We start from the raw sequence: 22,247 nt of genomic DNA on the forward strand, positions 1-22,247 counted from the left end.
TATAACGTTAGCTCAGCACTCAGTCACCTCCGACTTATTATCAGTAAACAGCAGAGAGAGCACCCGGAGGGTGTCCATATTGTTGCTGGGGACTTCAATAAGGCATGTTTGAAATCTGTGCTCTCCAAATTCCACCAAAATGTTAAGTGTCCTACCAGGGGGGACAGTACACTGGACCATGTGTACAGTAATATCAAGCATGGCTACAGAGTGACAGCCTAGGACAGTCTGACCACCTCTTTCTGCTCCGCACCCCTGCCTACATCCCCCTCAGGAAATAAACTCCTCCAAGCACCCAGGTCATTAAAACATTGCCAGATGATGCTCTTCTCCAGCTACGGGACTGTTTTGATCTGGTCCATGGTCAATCTTAGACCAGCAGGACCTAGAGACCTTCACTCAGTCTGTCCCTTTCTACATTAAGTGCTATGTAGAGAATGTGACACTGGACAGGAGGGACATCAAACAGGCCAAGAAGGCCTACAGGAGGAGGATAGAGGGCTTCCTCCAAGTGTGGAGAGGCATCCATGCCCTCACCAACTACAAAGGCCAGAGCCCCCAACCCCCTGACAGCAGCCTCAAATTTGCAAAGGAGCTCAGCACCTTTGCTCAGTTTGAGGCCACCCCTTCCTCGCACCCCCTGTGCTCCACGAAGGATGCCATCACCATCACCCTTCACAGAGCACTGAGCTATCTGGAGAACAGGAAGAGCTAGATGAGGATACTCTTTGTGGACTACAGTTATGTGTTCAACACCATAATACCAGACATCCTCACTACCAAACTGGACCACCTAAAGGTCCCCCCTGCATACATATGACTGTACACCAACCTACCCAACCAGCATCAAGTATGTCGATGAAACCACAATGGTAAAGTAGGCCCAACAGTGGCTGCGCTTCCTCTGTGTCCTGAGGAAGAATAACCTGGACCAGAAGCTGCTGCTGGCCTTCTACCGCTCTTCAGTGGAGCGTGTGCTCTCCTACTGGTGCTGGGTATGCAGGGGCCACTACTAAGAACAGGAAGCCTTCTCAGAGGGTAATCAACACCACCCAAAAAAATAATTGGCTGTCCTCTGCCACCCCTGGAGGCCATCGCCAGCTCCTCCTGTCTCAGGAAAACCAGGGTCCTGCACCCTGCCCACGACCTCTTTGACCCGCTGCCCTCTGGTCGGCACCTCAATTCAATCAGGTCCCACATTTCCAGACTCACAAACAGCTTCTTCCCCTGAAACCATTCGGACTGTCAATAAACACTATCCCCCTCACACCCCACCCCTGCCCACCCCATCACTCAGGCCACTCACACATGAACTGTATGCTCAGACCAACTCTTTTTTTTGCACTGCTTCCAAGCACATTGTTCTCCAATGTGTGCTTTTCTCTTGTGTTTATATATTTCTCCTGATTATTATTTATTCCTGGTGACTTACTTTTTATGTTTTATTCCTGCACATTTGATGTCCAGCACCCACCATGTTATTGTACATGTACAATTACAATAAAGATTTATTCTATTCTATTCTATTCTATTCTATTCTATTCTATTCTATTCTATTCATTATCAAAAGGTCTGATTTTTGTCACCTTGACCAAAACAGGAATTAATTCCTATTCTAAAGAGAGGTATATAAAAATCATATGCATCACCCGAGATGTCTGTGTATGACTGTAGGGTTAAACCTCGACGTGTAATTAATGAATATATTATGAATCTATTAAAGACACAAATCAAGGTTTTTCTCAGACTACTATAACACTTTACTGGCTTTAAATTATTCCACAAATCCACTTCCACCAGCACCAGATTGCATGTCTCTGCGGTCATGCTGCCCCTTACGTGTAAGCACCCTCAACTGAAAAAAACACTTGCCAGGCTTGGCCTTCTCACAGTGTGTCTCAGTGGATTATACACACGTGACCCTGGCAGTATAAAGATATGTAATGGAGTATCACCATGTTGTTTTTGATGACAGATAGATCAAGTACTGTGCTTGTCATGTTCTGTCAGTTGCAAAATGCAATCCTAAGTCTGATATTTGGCATGTAGCACCAGCTGACCCGTGCCCAGGCAAAGCGCAGTAGAGCAAATAAAGTACAGGCTCACTCCCAAATAGTACTACAGGGATACATTAAAGAGCTTTGGGATGCATTTGTCTGAGCTGTGTTAAAAATAAACTGTTGCATGAATTGAAATGCTCTCTCACAGATATGGAGTACTTAATTACTTTCTATGGCTCGTGGGTTTGAACTCTCATTTTCTATTTCTTCCAAGGACAATGAAAGCAGTAAAGGTGGCTCAGTCTACTCTTACCGGACTACCTCTACCTCTCCAACCAAGCCAGAGGACTGTCCAAGGGATCGCGGGGAGCCTGTGATTGGCCTCGCCTTTGGGACGCCAGAGCGCCGCAAAGGGAGCCTGGCAGACGTGGTGGACACACTGAAACAGAAGAAGCTCGTGGAGCTGACCAAGACAGAGCAAGACGGTAAGAAAAAGGTCTTCAGTGTATATGTGTGTTTATGTGCGTGTGTATGTTTTATCACCAGTGGACCTGAATCTTTACATTTCAGCCTAGCCTTTTATTCGAAGCTGCAGGCTGTGGAGTAACACTGCTCTTCCACTTATAAACATTCAGTTTAGCTAACTTGAAGATAACTTTATACATCTAAGAAACAGCGCTGCTTTGGGTGGGTTTTTTGGTTTCACCTGAAGGACTTTGGGGGAGTTTTAGTAGCTTAAATGAGTTAGAGAAATGGTCTAAACACATAGTGGAACATTTTTTTATTTATTTCAAACAAATTTTCCATATTGTCCATTTTCTAGTCCTACAATTGGTGAACTGTTTGTCTTCCATTAATATAGATTTTAAAACTTTAGCAAAGGTCCTCATTTGTTGCAGGGTTAAGAGCTATCTAGATGAGTGAATATATCACAGTGATACATTAACACACTGCAGGACTGCATCTTCATTCTAGCTTTTCACAGAAGTGGTGCAGTTTTTACTCAGTTTCCCTTCCACATAAAGCAACAACAACCTTTGCTCACCATTTTGTTCTCTTTTTTTCTGAAAACTTCCTCTCCAGAAGATCTTTGAACGTCTAAAATTACAACTGACAGATCCCTCACTCGTTAGATCACAGTATCAATCAGTGAAAACACAGGTTTCCCTTTCTCCGCTGCTCCTCTGATCTACACCTCCAACGCGGGAAAGGGTTGGAGTCTCCCAGCGTGCCTCAGCTTGCCCTTTTCCTCCCCAAAGCAAACCAGATCTAAAATCATCTAACACCCCTCTTTACTATTATGTGCACATAGTAATCGCGATAATATCAGAGGAGTGCTTGATCTCTCTCATTTAGAGGTTTCACTTTGTTATTGATACAGTAAAATGGGCCAGAATTGGATGGCCTGAGGCGTTATACAGTCCACGGTGTCTTAAGCTCCAAGACAGGAAGCTTTGCCTCTCATATTCAGCAGGGAAACTGGTTTAAAAGAAAAACAAACACACACACACACACACACACACACACACACACACACACACACACACACACACACACACACACACACACACACACACATCTGTGAGTTTGTGTTTTCAAAAGTGTTGTGACACCTTCCTTTCAAATCAAAGAGGACATAAGTGGATAAAAATGCTAGGTGCCCACCTTTAAATATGGCTCTTTTTAATTTCAGAACCACATGTATACTTCTGATCAACAATACCCGACCTTGCTTACTGTACAATGACGTTGGCCATTTTTAATTCGTTTTGAAGTTTTCTAAACTTATTTTCCTGTTTACTGCGTGTAGTGATTGTGCAGCAACACAACAGACTGAAGTAATCACTTTCAGTAAACATAGGTCTTCATTGAGTTTGCTTAGGTTCCCTTTTTTTCCTCTTAATTACTTTTCATATCCCTTGTATGAGAGGAATATGAGCATGGTGTGCCGCATTCTAAAGCCGATATTCTTGATATTGTGATCAAGTGGCTCTTGGCCCCTCTTGAAGTGTTTTTGTATGTTTAATTGCAACCTCTTCCACCCCTTTTCAGCTTAGAGAAATATAACAATATTAAAAAAAAGTGAAGTCTGTTTGATCTGATATTAGTAGTATACAAAGAGACCTTTTACTACAGATGAGTGATTCAGGGCGACAGCTAATAATAGCATGATTAAATGATAAATTATTTAGAATGTTTTTTAGTTAGCAATAAATGAAATGGTGATTAATTGACAATAATTGGTTTGGAAACTATCTTGTAAAGGTGAAACTGCTGCTTTTTAAACTTTATACATGGTTGTTTACTACTGTGCAGATCATCTGTAAAAACATTGGGATGACTAGTATCATGATGAAAGGCATGTCTAAAATGATGTTTAAAGTATGCAGTTGGTGTGATGAAACTTACAAGACGGATCCTGGAGCTCACAGTCCACTTCCTGTTCATGAACTGTGTAGCTTTGTTACTCGTTTGCTTTCTCTCAGTGTTTGGGTTGGTTTAAACACCAGGACTGCTGACGTACATTTACAAGATCAGGATCTGAGTTAGTCTTGCTTTCACAACAATAGTCTTGCATGTTGAAAAATGAAACTCCCAGTGTGTTAAAATGTGAAAAACAAAATGGGTCCTGGCCAAGTGTCCATATGTGATGAGATGATGTAATAGGTGATAAGAGCACCATTGTGTGTATCTCTGATAGACCAGGCACTTCAACAAAACAGCAGTATGGACTTTTTGATGTTGCGACTGAGGACAAGTTTACTGATTGGTAAAAAAACCCAAAAACTTTATCACAAAACAAAAATAACATTTCCTCATCATTAAGAAATACATATTGCGGTTTAGTGTAATTATTTCTACCTCTATGATGCAATTCCATCCATTCGTCCATCATTTTCCTAACTACTTATTCAGTTCAGGGTTGTGGGGCAGCTGGATCTCTCATATGGCGAGGAGAAGGATACATCCTGGGCAGGTCAGCAGCATCATCACAGGGTCATGATGCGATGCATAATATACTGTTGATAAATTCAATACTTTATGCTCCATGAAATATGACAAAGAAATGTAATTATTTATGATTATTAAACATTGCTAATAATTATATCATTGTTTGTAACATAAAAAGGCTAGTTTAATTAACATCATCAACAATGATGGTTAACTATGGAAGCAATGCTTATGCTAAAAGATACAGTAATACTAGTAACAGTAAGAATAGCAGTGATGTTTCAAAATGACTTTGATATTAAGCATCTCGTTCTTTGCTAATTATCCGCAGTACTAGCACTGATCATGCTGCACACACTTACACAAAAACAAACAAGGTAAACATGTGCAGTATAACCAGGCACACTGAATCATACAGGGCTTGCTTGAATAGTAATTGTGTTTCAGGGCCTTGTAATCATTCATGCGAATTGCTGTGATCCTTGTAGAAGCATTGTAAAAATGTCTTTCATCCAGCGCTTTGGTAATGCTTAGCTGCGGAGACTGACGGGTACTTCTGCTTTTTTTTTCTTAATGAATTTAGTCAAAAATGAGGTGATTGATAGAGGCTGAATGCTTCATCGAGTGAGCTTTCAAACCTGATGAGCAATAACGCTCCACATCCTTTTTCTTTTTTTCCCCTCATTTGTTAATTTGCTTGAATACTGCCTCCTATTTTAATTGCCTCTTTCTCTTCTCTAGTTGATTATTGTCTTTTTCCATTTATCTTTTCAGTTCATCTTCTTTCTATCCTTCAACTCCTGGAGCCTTTCAAATCGCTTCTAGCACATTTTTTAAAAATCCTTTTGCAACAGGCAACCTTGCTCACATCCTAAAATAAATCTTTGTTTGTGTTACTGGTGAGGATAAGGATTCCAAATGCATAAGCTGTCTGATTTGTTTGTTCTGTTAAAAGAATGTAAAGCAGAAAGGAGTGCAAGGCCATTGTGGTGAATAGACCTATATACTGAGGTCTTGTGTGGAGTAGATCAGAGATAATTTTTTGCGTTATTGTATAATTCAAATATTCAGGAATTCTGCATTTGAGCCAAGTCTTTTTTTTCCTGGCTCTTTAGTCGCGCGTGTTAACTTTGACTCACACTTAAAATGGAGTTTGTTCAGAATGCTCTTACGGCACCAGCAGATTCGATCATCGCCACTCAAATGGGAAGCACATTAAGCTCTGAACAATACTGCCCCTCACCTTGTCCTCTGCCTCCTGCTGCTAAGGGCTCAGTCAGCTGAGCTCTCCCAAGTTAGATTGGCTGTGTGATCAAATGGAACAGACCCTATCCAACCACCGAGCACTCACTTAGCCTAACGTGGCTGACCCCTATGCACTGTGGCCTGGAGCTAAAGTGTGGATGATGTCGCTGTTAGCCCTCGTGCTGCGCTTACCCCCTGTCGGCACGCTGTTAGCAGTCTGCTTCTCAGAGGTGCCCTAAGTGCCTGTGACAGCTCTACTGAATAGACATGGCCTCGCTTTGCTATGCGTGACTTTATTTATTTATTTATTTATTTATATCTTCACACAAAGACAGCCTCAGCTTTTAAAAGCTTTATCAAGAAGTCTTTAAGACTGTGTCAGGTAGCAGTATTTCCACACAGCTAAGTTGCTGAAAATGCATCATTTTCAACTAGACTCTCACAACATGGGAGCCAAGAGGGTGAAGGTCTGGTGTTTTCTGGAGAATTTTGTATTTATGCTGAATTGTGTCTGTCTTATGTGAAGATTTAGCTACAAAAGCTTTCTGCATACAAAAGGGTTTCTCTATACCGTTAGAGCACTTATTAGACTAGTAGGCTGGTTGCTGAATAAAATGTTCAAGGCCAGGGTGACGGAAGATCAGAATTAAACAAACAAATAGAAAAAAGCAGGTCCTAGATTTGTTGTTGAATGGAAATACTCCATCCTCAGTCGCTTTGCAGCTAAAAATAAGAGATGGAGAGGTTGGGAAATAAAAGCTTGGAATAAACAATTACGGTAATAACCCAGACAATTCTCTGTCTCTGAACACTGATATATCCTTTCTTCTTAGCCATCTTTAATCTGAATTCACCTCATCTCCTTGAGGCCTCTTTACAAAAAGGGAAACAACACTCAGAAGTGGACACATTTAATTGAATGCCAAACCCAGCCATTCTGGGCTACTGCCTGGCGGACATTAAACCCATTCAAGTGTGCAATCAAGCTCCCTTCGTTTTGATGAGTGAATTATGATTATCTGTATTGTCATGCCTCCCGGGGGCTGACCTGCAGTGTTGGAGTCTGGCATGGGGAAAGTGCCCTGGTGCCAACTTAGTCAGCCATCTAAATGTGCCTACTGCAGCTTTGGTGCCTGGCAAACACTTAACATCACTCTAATCCCTGCTTACACTTGAGCCTGTATGAATTACTGTACAATCCATGTCTTTCATTTGCAAATGAGATCAGGTCCAATTACGGCAACACTGCACTACTCCGGAGCGGTTACAAAACAGACACCTGTGTGACTAATTTATTACCCAACCCGAACTGGAGTTGAATTTAGCAACAAAAGATTCAATTCAATTCAGTTGTATTTATATAGTGCCAAATGACAACAGCAGTCGCCTCAAGGTGCTTTATATTGTAAGGTAAAGACCCTATAATAATACAGAGACAAGTCCAACAATCAAATGACCCCCGATGAGCAAGAACGTGGCAACAGTGGGAAGGAAAAACTCCCTTTTAACAGGAAGAAATCTCTGGCAGAACCAGGTTCAGGGAGGGGCGGCCATCTGCTGTGAAAATGCATTTAACATGCTCCATTAGGGCAGCATGTCCATACTATATTTGCATCCATCCAGTTTAACAAAGAAAAACACCAGATGTAGCCAATACCTCAAGGTACACATTTAGCTTTCATGTAAACTCTGAGCCTGTTTGGTACTGACTGGTGGTGCAGTTTCAGATTTGCCACTAACTGCCCCTCACATCATATGGAAATGGGCAAAAGCATAACATCCAAACTAACATTAGTGGTAAGATGATGATGCATTTCTACGATCCAACAAATCTGTCTTTCTTTTTGTGAGTCACTGTGACTGCCTCCATTGATTTATTTCTGTGGAGCCGGAACTTCCTCGAGTCTTTTTTTCTGGTTCGTTGTCCTGTTTCGGCTTTGAATGTGTTATATGACTTGCTTCATCAGAGAGTACATTTGTGCATGCACTCGTCTCTCTCCGGTTTGAAATGACAGCAGCGTAATGGGAAAAATGTGATGTCACAGAGTGCACCAATCAAAGCTTTGCACTATCAGTCAAATTATGAATAAACCGCAACCACACATTCCTGATAAAGCAGGACAGCTGTGGTTTTTACGTGTTAAACTTCTAAAAATGACAGCAAATTGGATAAAGAACTCAGTGTTGCTAATTTCATGTGAAAAACTGGTTTAAACCCAAGTTTACAGAAGGGCTTAAAACCTTTTACACAAAAATAAATAGTCAAAGCCACTGTATGTTAATTAGACATAGTACAAACAGCAAACTCTGACCTACATGCAAAGTGTAATCAGTACACAAAAAAACATTACTTTATCTTCCACGCATACACAGTGACATCAACATTTGCAGCTCTTTTGAATCTGCACTTTTATTAGCCTTGTTCTGTGTGCTTAAGCCTATGTTGTCCATTTTGGAGGTGTCTGCACTATGTCTTGTGCTGAGGCCAGTCCAGAGCTGGACACTCAATCACCAATATAATGGCATCCCCAGCTGGAAGAGGAGGTCAGAGCAAGGTCAAACCTTCACTTAACCCCGTTTTTCTGTGACAATAGAAACATTCTGCTTTGGTTCTTTCTGACTGCTGAAAGATGTTTCAACATCTCTGTTGTTACAGCTACTCGAACTGTGCAGCACGCACTCCTCCACCCGAGGGAGAGTGTGCGCTCTGACTATTGGGCATTTTGGGAGTGCTATAATGTTCAATAAAACATTCCCTCTGAGATTTCACTTGTAACTATAATGAATGAATCTTTGATCTTATTAGCAGTTTAGGCGCTACCCTTGCTCGTCAGCAATACTGTGTGAAGGTTAAATACTCTGTATGTTCTGTCAGCTAAGCTGCAGAAGAAGCAATGGTGACTGAACTTTGAGCATGAGCCCTGTGAGCCAGTGCCCCATGTGCCTGATCTGTGTGTGTGTGTGTGTGTGTGTGTGTGTGTGTGTGTGTGTTTGTGTGTGAAGGCTTATGGATTCATACACTCAGGTGGAAGTAGTGATGACAGCTTAACAAGCAAGCTGGGCTGGCCCTGAGAGTTAAGCTTATTAGCTAATTAACAAAGCCTTGGCTCTGGCACCATGTTTGCCTTCCTCTATGGGATTGGCAGCTTGAGATGTGATTGTGTGCAGGTAGAAGCTTTGTTTGTGCATATGTGCATGTAGCTCAGCTTTCCACACCAATAAACATCTCATCTGAACTCGCCATATTATAGCCAATGGCCAGCATTTGTGAAAAGGCTAGATTTGATTGAAAATTCAGTAAACGTCATTCTTTAATCTTAAACTTGATCTCCTTTTACATATCGCTGTGTTTCCTGGTCAGTACTTCCTTGTTTCTGGCAACAGGCTGACTCCCCCTGGACTTCTTGTGGTTGGGTTAAATCTATTCGTCTGTAATTGATAGGGATCTCTTTACTAATGATCAGGCACAGCCTGTGAGTCTTGAGTGCAAATACAGTCAGTGGGATATGCCCAGTAGCCCTCTCCTGCTCACTTTGGCTGTAGGCCAGCCAACATATGGTATGAGCGCATGCAATGTGGTTTGTCGGAACAGTTTTGAACGTTGTCCAAAGAATCAGGTTAAATTGCAATTTTCTCAAGTCCTCCTTTTTTACTAGGATTTCAGCAAAGTGCCAATTTGATCCTGATAATTTGGTGAAGGCCAGCATGATATAACCGTAATGGAAAAAAATACCGACTGTGTCACAGCCAAGATAAATTCTGCTTGAGGCCTGTGGAGCATGTTTGACGTGGCTTCTCAAAGATGTGGACTTTAATGCACTGCGTTACAAACTGCGATGGAAATTGTTTGTCTTGACTAAACCGTCACACACACGGCATTAATATGCGGGATACTGCGTTTCCAGTCTGATTTGTATTTGAATGCTATTTTCCTCTTAAACAAAAATGATCTAATCTATTAATTTCGCTCGTTTATAACACAGTTTTTGGAGAAAAGTTAGTGGTAATCACTTGTTGTTTTCACTAAATACTCATGTGATTTGCAGGACTAATTTTTGGTAGATAATCAGACCGACTTTAAAAAAAAATTTAATTTCAATTTCTGTAATTTTCCTTAGAATGAATTCATATTCTGAACTCTGCGCTCTGCTTTAAACTACAGACATATTAGACATTTTCCAAAGAACATTTATGGAAAAGGAATTCAAACAAGGCTGACTATGAAATTAAATGTTTTTAATTATTTTAATGCAGAGGGATTCATCACTCTTAGAAACCAGCCGCTATTTTCACAGCAAATTTTTGTGGCAGTGTCAACCCTGAATGTGTGTTAAAACTGCGTGCTGATAGTACCTCTTAAGAGGTATGTCTGATCATTTCTCCTGTCGTTGATGTTTTGAGGAGCAGCTGCATTACATGCATATGCAGTCCTTACCCCCCCTTTTTTTTACTGTTTTTGTGATGCGAGAGTATCTGCTTGGGCAGGTGGGTATGGTTTGGAGTTCTGACGGCTCTGTTGGATTCACTTGCCTTTTCTTCTCTTTGGTTTGCTGTGAAATAAATGAGGACGTAGCCCAGACTCAGTGTCAGCTCCCGGAGCCCCCTCTCCCTCCACCAAAACCACAGGCCCCACCCAAACCAGCTCCCGTGGGGGCCCGACCCAAAACAGCACTTCTATTGTGCCTGAACAACACATATTTCTGTGTGTATACATTTGTTCATGTCCGTGTGTGTGTGTGCTAGCAGGGATAAGATTTCATATATTAAATCTGAAGTGGAGCCAGAAGCTTGGGCCTTGAACTGATCTTTTGGGACTGTGTGTTTGACAAAGAAGCAATTTTGTTGCCTGGATATAAGTGCCCTCATTTTCAAATTTCTTTTATTTATTTAAAAAAATACAGATCTAAATTTCTTGTTAACCAAAGTCCTATTAAGTGTGGTCAAGCCCAGCTATTTTGTTTATAACTCATTCTTTTTCTTTCTTTTAGCCGCAGAACTTGATGTTACAAACTTTTCAGTCAGTGCAGTTTAAATTAAAGCAGGTCAGATTTATTTAAATGTACAAAATTGTGTAGTTAAATCCAAAGCTGTGGCGTATGTGGTGGTTTTTAAACACTTGCCAGCGAGACCTGCTTAATTATTCTCCATCACTCAGATAAAGAGTGGAGATAAATAAATAAAGTGTATTTTATTACTTTTTAAAATAACTGAAAGTTAAATAATAAAATCATCCACAAGTAAGATGTGACATCTGTCCAAGTCTTTTCCAAAAGTGGCTAAGCTCTACCACCTTTACTTTTATCTTCAAATCCTGCTGTCACATCAGTGTGCAGCAGGCTGTAGAAAGCAGTACCTTTGCTTCGAGGACAAATTTTCACCTTGTTGTTTCCTCACGGTCAGGCGGCAGCGGCTGTTGATATCAGTGTAGTAATTCAGAGCAGGCCTGACCTCTCTGACTGCACCGCCGGGATCAACAGCTGGGTTTTTCTAGTATTAAAGTCACACCTTCAGTAGAAACACTATCCTTTATCTAATTCAGTGCCCGGTTTCAGCCCACAGTCTTCAGCAGTACGCCCCTCTTATATCATATAAAGTGCTTTACACTGCTGGGGGGAGTAGTTTATGAGTATTTTTAGCATGTGACTCAAAGCCCCACCCGAGCAATGTTGGAAGCTGACGTTGTCTAAGCTGCAGGTAAAGTAAATGAATAAAAACTTTGTTGTTAGCTGTCAAAGGACAAATTTCATACCAATTAAATGCCAAGTAGATTTACGACACATTACTAAAGTGGTGTCTTCAGGTGGCCTCTTAAATTTTGCGTTGCAATCGATGTTTTATTTAGACTGCAGCTTAGTCAGCTGATTTGTTCATACAAGATCTGCTTCATACCATATGAATTTGTAGACATAAAGGGGTCTAGGTAATCTACAGGCTCTTGCAACATCACAGGTTTACACCAGACAGGGAGCAAAATGCATTTCTTGATGATGACGTAGGGTAATAAAAATTCTTTAGCATGAGTTTTGACACTCGCTGGATGTGGAGTGTCAAATAAATTTTTCAGTTTCTATGGTTGTTTCTAAATACTGAATTTAGGTCTCTCAATTGTGAATTTTCATTTTCACAGTGTTCTGACATTTGATAGACAAGCTGGTAAAAGCAATAAGCAAGCAATTTAAATGATATCCGCAATATATGCGGTTCCTCCTACAAGTGGCCCTCTGCAAGCATATTGCTGGACGGCAAAAGAATGCGTGTGTGTGTCTGTGTTTTTGAAGGAGGGTGATGTATGTGAAGAGGGTTGCACAGGGCTACTTGCAGACCCCCCCCCCCCCCCCCCGGTCAGGATCAATGGCTGCTTTCTCAGGCCATGTTCTTTGACAAGAGAGTCCGGGTGTCATCTGACAGATGAAAATAGTGTGTGTGAAATGGACACCGTGCTAACACGCAGCCAGGCTAACCACGCTGCAGTTTAATGGTTTTACAACACTGAGCGAGAAGTGCTAGGTCATTGAACATGTGTGTGTGTGTGTACATGCGTCTGTTATCTACGCGCCCCCCTCTGTGCAATTAAATGTCTCAGCAGTGTACTGGCATTCTTTAATCAGTGTGTGTGGTGTGGATGTATGTTTGAGCGCTTCAGTGTTCTCATATCAGTGTGTGTATGCTTGCGTTTGTGTGTTTTTGCGTATATGTGGGTGTGTGTGTGTCTCTTTCCTCCTCCTGGCTAGCCCGTCTCCTCGTGTTTGGACATATGTTGAGTTTTATTTCACTCAGACATCAATCCTGCTGGCCAGCTGTTAGGACAGCTGCTCTCTCTGTGCCTCTCCTGCTCTGTTTCTCTCTTTTACTCTATCATTCGCTCCGTCTTGCGCTCGAGCTCTCTGTTTCTCTTGGTCTGCCTCTCACTCTGGTTTTTTCTTCAACATTAATGCTTCTTTAACATCAAAATGTTATGCTTTTTTTTCTCTTTGCTTCTTCTAAACAGTATTTTTTTTAAATTTTGTGTCTCTTCAAATTCTTTCTTTCTTTCTTTCTTGTCCTCTCTCTCTGATCCTGTGGGGTCTGCAGTTGAAGTCATAGCACTGGCATAAATTTGGAAGTGCAAAGTGTAGCTGTCAGCTTCCATTTGCACACATTCAGTAGTGAAGTGAAGACACAAAATGTTTTTTTTTCTTTTTCTTTTTTTAACTGTGGGTGTGTTACACAAACACCAGGCACCGGTAAGAACACTGGATTTTGTTATTTTTTACATTAAGTAATTTTTCAGATTAATGCTTTTTTTTCTCTTTACATTGGCCTTAGACTGGACACTCCTGGGCTCCGAGTTCCCGAGCTCTCTCACTAAGCATAATGTGTTTGTTTGAGAGACTGAAAGAGACGATGTATGTGGACAATTTAAAGGAGCTTTTTTTAAGCTTTCACACTAAAATCTGCTCAGCGTGAGCGAACTAAACTTTCAAAAAAGATGTATTTCCTAAACATATTTGTTAGAAAACAAACTTCATTGGAATATGTTGCACACCTGTTGTAAGCATGTTTAAGATAAATATTGCACTAATGAAGGATTTGGCAGGATAGATTATTCCACGGCTTCATACTGAGCTCTCTTGTTAGAAAACCATGAATCACAAAGGTAAAGTTTAGTAAAAGTGGTGGTTTTTCCGACACAGCCATTCTTCTAGGTTGAGAGAAATAGCTCTCTACTCCTATTCATACGTATCTGTTACTTACCAACATTTTGCTGAAAAGTTCATTTCATGAGCAACTTTTAAAAACAAGTAGGCTAAAAGAAAGAGTGAGAAGAGAGTGACACAGTCATATAGTAGAAGCCTGTGGCACACTGTGTATTTCTTGGCAGTCGCTCTTTTGGACTGTTGATGCTTGCCTGCCACATACCCACACATACACTAAGTAAAACACACACAGCAAAGCACACAGTAAGTTGCCTGTGGCTCATGTAAAACACCCAAAACATTGTCTCTTGGCAGGTTGGCGTGGGGACAGGTGATAAAAGTGTGTTTACCCTAAACACTCGCCAGCTTGCTAGCTGCCTCAGCGCTGATTTACTACGACTCCGTCTCTTCAGCCGCTTCTTCTCCTCATCGCCTTCCTTCTGGCTCGCTTTCACTTGATCTTATCGCTCATTCAGCCTACCTGTCTGTCTCTTCTCCATACTTGTTCCTGCTTGTGACAAAGTCTTTTTTGAAAATATTTTTTATTTTACAACAAATAAAAAGGGAATTTCCAGATTTGGAATGTCTGAAGTGTTTTGATTTGGGAGAATAAGTTTTTATTACTTCCAGCATGGAGGTTATGTTTTTGGTAGTGTTTGTGTGTCGTTCTGTCTGTAAACACAGTAGCTCGAAAAGTTTTGAATGAATTCTGGTTAAACTGTGTAGGGGTGTAGAGCGGGGTCATGTTAACGGTCCATTAAAATTTGACTAACATATATTGAGGTCTTCAAGTTCAACTCAAGAAGGATTTATTGGTCAAAAATTGAAAAAAAGACGTATAACTTGTGCTTGTACTTACAAGTGTTTTTTGACCTTTGACCTCTCTGTCATGGACAATAGACTAACCTGAAGGTGAAAGGGATAATGTTGGCATGGGATACTTTTTGAGTATAGTTGATTAATAGTATAATGTAATGTTATGTACATTACACTAACAGTTTATAACAACTTAAATACGTTTTATTTTTGGGGTGGCGGTTAATATAAACTTGTGCTCTTTTTTCACTCTATATTTATTACTAAACATTTAAAGCAGTTTTGCTAACAGTGACATACATGGTGCACATGTATTATATCCACATAAATAATAATAATAACAAATATTTGTACTTAAAATTAGAAGCCTGCATGCTGCACTTTTACCATACAACAGACGTCTTAAAGTATGTTTGTTTAAAGAACAAAGAAAATAAAAGAATGTATGCAAAATCCAATACCGTTAAACCCTTAAAAGTAAATACCTCCCAGAGAGTGAGCTGACTTGCTGGAGGTATGCGCTCTCGGAGTGCTTCTAGCATCAAGAACACATCAGCAACTATTTGATATTGTTTACAAAGTTTTTCCTTATTCTTACTTTTTCTATGTCATCCTTCCCATTTGTTTTTACCCACTTCAGTTTATAATTCTTCCAAATTGCTGAAACAGTCATCTTCATCATTCCCTCCTCAACATTGTCTCCGCCTGCCCTACTTTCCACCTTTCCCCTTCGTTCTTTTAATGTAACCTTACTTCCCTCACCAACGAAACATCCACCCGCTCCCTTGTCTTTTTAACCCATCCAATTTCCGTATTATCCTTCGTTTGATAAAGAGGCCTGTTTCTGGACAGCAAGGAATTTTTATCCACCCACCAATCTAAACAGCACTTGAACCCTGACTCAGTTGCTGTGACGGATAAAGAGCCATCTAGGGTAAAACATCTCCCTCCATCCTCTCTCATCCCTCTCTTCTTGTCCTCTTCCTCGTCCCCTCTTTCTTCGTACCACACCGCCCTCATCCCCCCACAGTCTCCTCATCTGATCTGTTTATCAGTACGAGGAGTGTAAATTGTGCAATAGAGTACACATACAGTTGACTTATGCAGATGTGTCTTGGAGTTATAGGTTGTATTTTCTTCACTAAGTGCTCTCATAAATTGGGTTCCTTGATATTGTTTGATACAAGGCACACTGCACAAGTGCACATTGGCGTCTTCAGGTCTTGTGATTAGAAGAAAAGCCCCTCATCCTGCCTCTGTCCCACAGCCTTCCTCCTTTACCAGCCATAAATATCACCCCTTGAACCAAATGTACACACATACTTATCTTGTGGAGCCACTTGTACAGTAAATCTGCGGGAAAAAAAATCAGGTGGATTCCATTGTCCGGAGGGGTTGGAAGCTATGTTCATTACATTACTTTACTTCAATGTGGTCCGCCTGCCTGGAAATACCCGCTGTTTATTGCCTAATTTGGGAAATCACCACAAGAAATTTCTGTCATTTTTAAATTGTTTCTTTGTTCTGTATATATCTGCCACCCTACGTCGGTGCCATTGCCCCCCACCCCCCTCTTTGTTTACATTGAACCCATGTGACGAGGACGGCTGCATCAGCTTATTTACAACAATCATAATCCGACTGTAAACATGCAAGGTTTTAATGGACCTAATAAGGAAGCTGTGCTCGGCTGGTGGACGGCATCTCATGACCGCACAATGGGCCCATACGCACAAACTAAACATTAAGCCATTCACAATAGACCATGTGCCCTTATGAATGCCTATCGCGCCTTTTGTCAGGATAAAGGCACCACAAATAAGCTATTGTCTGACTTAACCATTCTAAATCAGGCAATCCCTTAGGGGCATGTTTTCCACACTGCACCCAAGAATGTCTCCTTTTTTTGTACGAGTGTGTGTGTGCGCTTTTTGATGTCCTTGGTGACTGAGGCCTCCTCATGGGTCCGTGCATGACCATGACACCATCTATGACACACCTGCCGGCAGATAAACAAGAGTGTATACACAAATGAAGGACCTTAAAGATTTGTGTCGTAACGTGTGCAGAAATTGGACATACAGAGTAAGTAATGCAGTTGCTGTATTTCTGAATGTAGTGCTTATGCTTAAAGGTATAATCCTTAAGATTTCAGGCTTTTCTGGTGTCACCTTTGGTTTGTGGTGGTGACTGAAACAGAAGAACAACTCGTATTTATGTGTTTCTAGCACACGCTGGAAAAATTTGCTACACTGAGGGCTGAGAGCTGTCAGCAGTGTTTTCTGACAAAGTCATCTTCTGAATATTACAAAAGTTGTGTTTGCACTGGGTTTCATGCTCTCCCATCCTCACAGGTACCCTTTAAACAGAGGATGATATAGCAACTATATTTTTGCCTCCATTTGGAAACAAATACTGACAATGTGCACACTTTATTGTTTCTTCATTCGCAGGTCGCACACACAGACAGAGGCACACAAACAATCCCGCTTGCACATGTGCAGATATCTGTCTCTACCAAGTTTGTCTCTCTACTGTTTGCCTGGTGAAGAATTGAAAAGTTCCCATTGTTTAAGTAAAGTTCACAGCAGGACTCCAGTTGAACAAATGGGACCTTATGAATCTTATGAGACCACGTGTCTCTGATGTCTATTATCCTGAGGCTATGAGACACATTGTGAGAAAAAAACAGACAACCATCTCTAAACAATGCAGACATTCTCATTTGGTCAGCTGCTGCATTTTTTTTATTTTTATTTTTTTTTAGATAAAGTAGGAGGAAATTGTTTTTTTCTTCTCCTTGATGGGAAATGTACTCATTCTTAATTTTTTTTCTTGTGTCTTGTCCTTTTCATACTTTTTATTATCATCACTCAATTTTCTCCTCTTTCTACTACTTCCCCAGTTTTATGTTTATGGGCGACAGTCAGGCCACCTGTGAGACCTCAGCATTAGTATCTGAACAGGTGGACTGTTGTAAAATGCATATTTCATTTTAAATATGATGCTATTGTCTGAAAGTTACAAATTGAAACAGACTTGATAAAAGGAAACTAATTGTTTTGTTTGTTTGTTTGTTTTTGTAGAACCCTCTTGCATGGAAAGACTCCTCTCTAAAGACTGGAAGGAGCGTGTGGATCGCTTGAACGCCACTGAACTCTTGGGGGAGGTTAAAGGTAAGAGTGAGAAAGATAGCAGCTACTACTATATCTACATTCTCTTTCAGGGAGATGCTAAGTGTATGCTGATAAATACTGTTCCTGCTTTAACTGTGCCCTTTGCCACAGTTGGCAAAACAAGAGAAAGACAGCAAGCGTGTTCCCCCCCCCCCACAATAAGTAGTGCCTTTTTCAAAACCTGCAGCATCTGCGGAATCTCTCATTTTTCTTTTTGGTTCACCCAAATATGAAGAGTGTTATAACTAAAAGCTAATGGTACATGCGCATAAAAGACACTGTTGTGCAACGCTAAATTCAAGGGTAAGAAACGGTTAGATACGCTGCAATTCTCTGCTCTGTGTGTATACTTGCTGCATGTTTCTGCATATGAAAGCAGCACAGTAAACGGTAGCCAGGCTTACCTGTCGAGCAGTGAGGGTGGCACTAAGTACTCCAAATTGTACCTTTGATTAAAGGGTGTGTATGAGAGGAGAGGTTGCACATGGTCCTATATTTTTTTAGTCCACATCAGCAAATAGCATTTACGAAGGCATAAATCACCAAGACCAATGAATTCTCGACCTGCTCTGGTGTTCAGAAGTGAAAATAGCAGCATATATATATGTATATATATATATATGCGCATCTTATCATTTTGCTTTAGAACTGCAATATAATATGCAATTTAGAATTAATAAAGCTATAAGATCATGTATAGGTGATCGGTGTGAATAGCAATTCTTTACACATTAAATACTATAAGTAAAATATGAAATTACAAGTATTACCTCTCTTGACATCACTGTATATCACACACTTCTGACACAGGATTTTGGGGGCTGACACCTAAACAGGTTTTTAGGGAGTAAAAACAGAAAGGTTACATGTTGGCTAAAAGTCAATGAAGAAACCACCCTCTGCCCGTCTGTGGTGCTGCTCTACCACTTGTGATGCAGACAGCGCTTATTAAAAGGAATGAAGTCAAAGCCACTTAGAAAAATAGTGCTTGTTCTCAACGCTGAAATGCAGATCCGATATTATTGATGGTTTTCTACTTTTACAATTATCTTCCCCGGCATGTTTTACATCTCCTGACTTTGTAAAGTTCATGCATATTTTGAGCTGTCGTAAGAAGGAGGCCTGTAATATATTAGAGCCGTGTGGAGCCTCAATTGCAGGCAGTGAGGCTGACTGGTTAGTACAACAAGTAATAGAACAATAAAAAACAATGAGAGTCTTTACTCTGAATTTACAGAACTGTGTAGTTTTTGTGTGTGTGTGTGTGTGTGTGTGTGTGTGACCGCGTCTGACTAAATTACTCACACGTAAGACGAAAAATTGCTTTCTTAAATTTCTAAAATGTGCTTATGGTAGTTAAATAATAAAAATAGAATGAGGTAGAAAAACAAATGACTTTTAAAAACTGATATATTAAGACAGGGAAATGCTTTCTGTCTCGAGGGCTACAGCATTTTCTGTTTGTGTGCCGTAACACAAGTTGTTAACGGCAGAGCAGTCGAGCTGCCTTCAGTGAGAGGAACCGTTTGTGATCGTCTCCGGCTGAAATGGCAAGTATTTCCTCTGTGGAAAGTGGAAAAAGGGGACTACAGAGAACCTTCTTCAGCAGAACAGCGCAGACATTGACTTTTATTGTAGGACACATATCAGACGCTTTTTCTCTGTCGTCATACTGACTACCTCCATCTACACAAGCACCCTACTTATTCAGATAAAATAAACACCCTTAATCACCCTTTGCATAGTAATAATTTAGCATAGGTTACACAACTCATTGAGAGTGCTCTTGTGTCAGATAAGTGCAGGGATACAGTACAGTTATTCAAACTAGAAGAAACAAGTAAGATGAAATTCAAGTAAGAGTGAAGTGAAGGTAATTTCCATCAGTAGAAATGATCTTTACCTTTGGATTCTTTCTGTTTTCACTGCGAAATATTAAAATGAGACATTCAATTCATTCACAGTGTAGTTGCTATAGTGTGGCACATTTTTTACATGAAGACAAAAACAGCTGTCCTCTTTGATTGCTTAAAATGAGAAATTATAAGAAGAAGCCAAAAGTCGTGCTCTGCTTCCCTCAAATGCTTTTATCTTTCTTATATAAAAAGGTGGTTAATTGAAAGTTACATACGCACTCTTGTCTGCACAGATTTTCCAATTTTTTTTAATCTCAAACCAAAGTCCAAGTCCAAGGCCAATCAGCATTTAGCGATTCTTTTCACCTTTCTTAATCAACCTTTTTATAAATATTTGTTACTTACTTTTTTATTGGTATTACTATCAGTCCCATTGTTGCCATATCAAATAGGTTCAGGTCATTGTGTGAGGAGACACACAGGATAGAAAACTTAAATTAGGAATAAAAAATGAATAAATCAGTTCATTTTAATTAAATTTAAACATTTTTGACAGCTACAAAAGGTACAAAAAAGTATTTTCAAGGGCACGTTCCTGCTCAGATTTAAGCCTCTCATGCTCCACTTGTTTTGATGTGCTTTGCAGATTTAGTGCCTGTCACATGTGTCTTAATCTATTAAACGTACCACTTTTACTGGTAAAGGATATGCAGAAGCATCTCGGCCTCTTTGAAAGTGACTATATTTCTGCATGAAAAGCAGCATTCAGATGGAATTTTTTTATGACACAGAGGAGGAAATATTATTATTAAGATAAAGATGTATGCAAATATTCTAATTGTCTAATACTGCATGAACTAGCAGAACGTTAGCTGACATATTTTTTTTTCATTTGCTTTAAATGATATCCACCTGGAGTCATGACAGCATTATTACACTTTTGATGATTAGGCAAAGTTTCTTGTAACTTGAACAGTTAAATAGCATTTAACTGATCATTCAGTAGCCTCAATTAAAGTGCTTGTGTGTTCCTCAATAAACTTACTCTTTTTTAAAAGCACAGTGCTTTATATCACTACTTTACACCTATTTGATAGATTTGGATTAAACTTTTTTCTTTTTTTAGTTTGTTTGTTGGAGCGGACACAACATACAAATACGTTTTCCTGGGGAAGAAAGACACTAGCGTGCAATCTATTGTCATGATATTGATGGCCAACAGTAATACCATCCAATAAAGGTTAACAGTTTACAGGATGCTCTATGTTTGAAAAATACAAGTTAATCTTATAATGACAAATAAAAGCTTTATGGATCTGTGTTTCATGCGATTCAGTTTTGGTGAGTTTTAAAAGTTATTTCTGTCATTTCTGTGATAGAAACCCTCCTTTACCATCTCTTTAAATATTTGATAGCACTTCAGTGGAGACAAGACAAGAGTATGCTTGTCTAATCCACAAAGTTGGACTCAATTCTTATGTGTTAGTTGAAGACACCAATAAATATAGCATGTACCAGCACGCACGCACACAAATGATCACACAAACACGGCACACAGATGTCTCTGTTCATCCAGCTGTGTCCTCACTAAAGAAAATACTCTCGCTGAATTCAAGCGTTTTATTTCTCGATGGTTGAAAAGAAGCCTGGTCTGGCTGACCTAAATACGCAAACACAACTGTTGCTCTGTGTCTCCTCACACAGCGACCTGGACCTATTTGTTCAGTCGCAGTTATTTTTAGGGTAAAAAAAGCCCATTGACCTCCTTTTATTTACTGGAATGTTCATTACTGGTCAGGTATGGCTTCAGTTTGCCTGTGTACAATACATTTATGTTTATGTGTGAGTAAATACTTTTTAGCTACACTACACCATGTCTCACAGCAAAACAACTGGAAATGTGCCCAGGATTAATATATAAACACTATGAAGCTCTAGAAGGAGGTGCGTGACATTTCGTCTAATTATTTGCTCTTAGTTGCTCTTCATTACCGTGTCCTGATATCCTCCTTAATAATATTCTAGCACTAAGCTTTAAATACTACTCTTCTCCACTCTCTTATTCTTCTTCCTATCACAAAAAAATGTTGTTTTAGTCACAGAGGGCAGCAGTTCAATGGTATTTTGCCCCATTTACAACCTATAGCTTTGCTTTTAATTAGTTTTTAATAGAAAAAGAGAAAAAAGATGAACGGATCAAGCAGAGCTGTGCAATTCTGTTAGATGATGCTAGCGAATCTTGTGCAACTCTGAAAAATTATAAAACTGTAACGATTTATTTTGAAGGATTTTTAAAAAAAAGATTTTCTCCTGTAATTGTCGTTGCTTTGAATACAGCAGTTATGATTTACACTATTATCAAAACATGATCAATTAAAATGAGAAGAAGGATTTTATTTCTTTTATATATTCTTAACCTTCATGAGACTACACTACAACAAATTAAGAAGATGCTGGCTAGAAAATAACTGCAATGGAAAAAGAATAAAACCTGGACACCTCTCAGCTCAGCAGTGTCACCAAAGT

The 22,247-nt window shown here is 40.0% G+C and overlaps 1 protein-coding gene across 3 annotated transcripts in view; it reads left to right on the top strand.

Annotated features, from left to right (window-relative positions):
• LOC146383038 (transcription factor SOX-6-like) overlaps positions 1–22,247 on the top strand; it is a 102,731-nt gene that overhangs the window by 34,249 nt on the left and 46,235 nt on the right. For all 3 annotated transcript variants that reach the window (XM_084934151.1, XM_084934149.1, XM_084934150.1), the window contains exons 3-4: positions 2,275–2,485; positions 17,776–17,865. In XM_084934151.1, the coding sequence (XP_084790277.1) occupies positions 2,275–2,485; positions 17,776–17,865 (301 nt within the window). The remainder of the gene's footprint in view (positions 1–2,274; positions 2,486–17,775; positions 17,866–22,247) is intronic.

This window comes from Perissodus microlepis, chromosome 7 (assembly GCF_051167445.1).
Source record: "Perissodus microlepis isolate ML-2025 ecotype Zambia chromosome 7, ASM5116744v1, whole genome shotgun sequence".
In the NCBI taxonomy this organism is placed as follows: Eukaryota; Metazoa; Chordata; class Actinopteri; order Cichliformes; family Cichlidae; genus Perissodus; species Perissodus microlepis.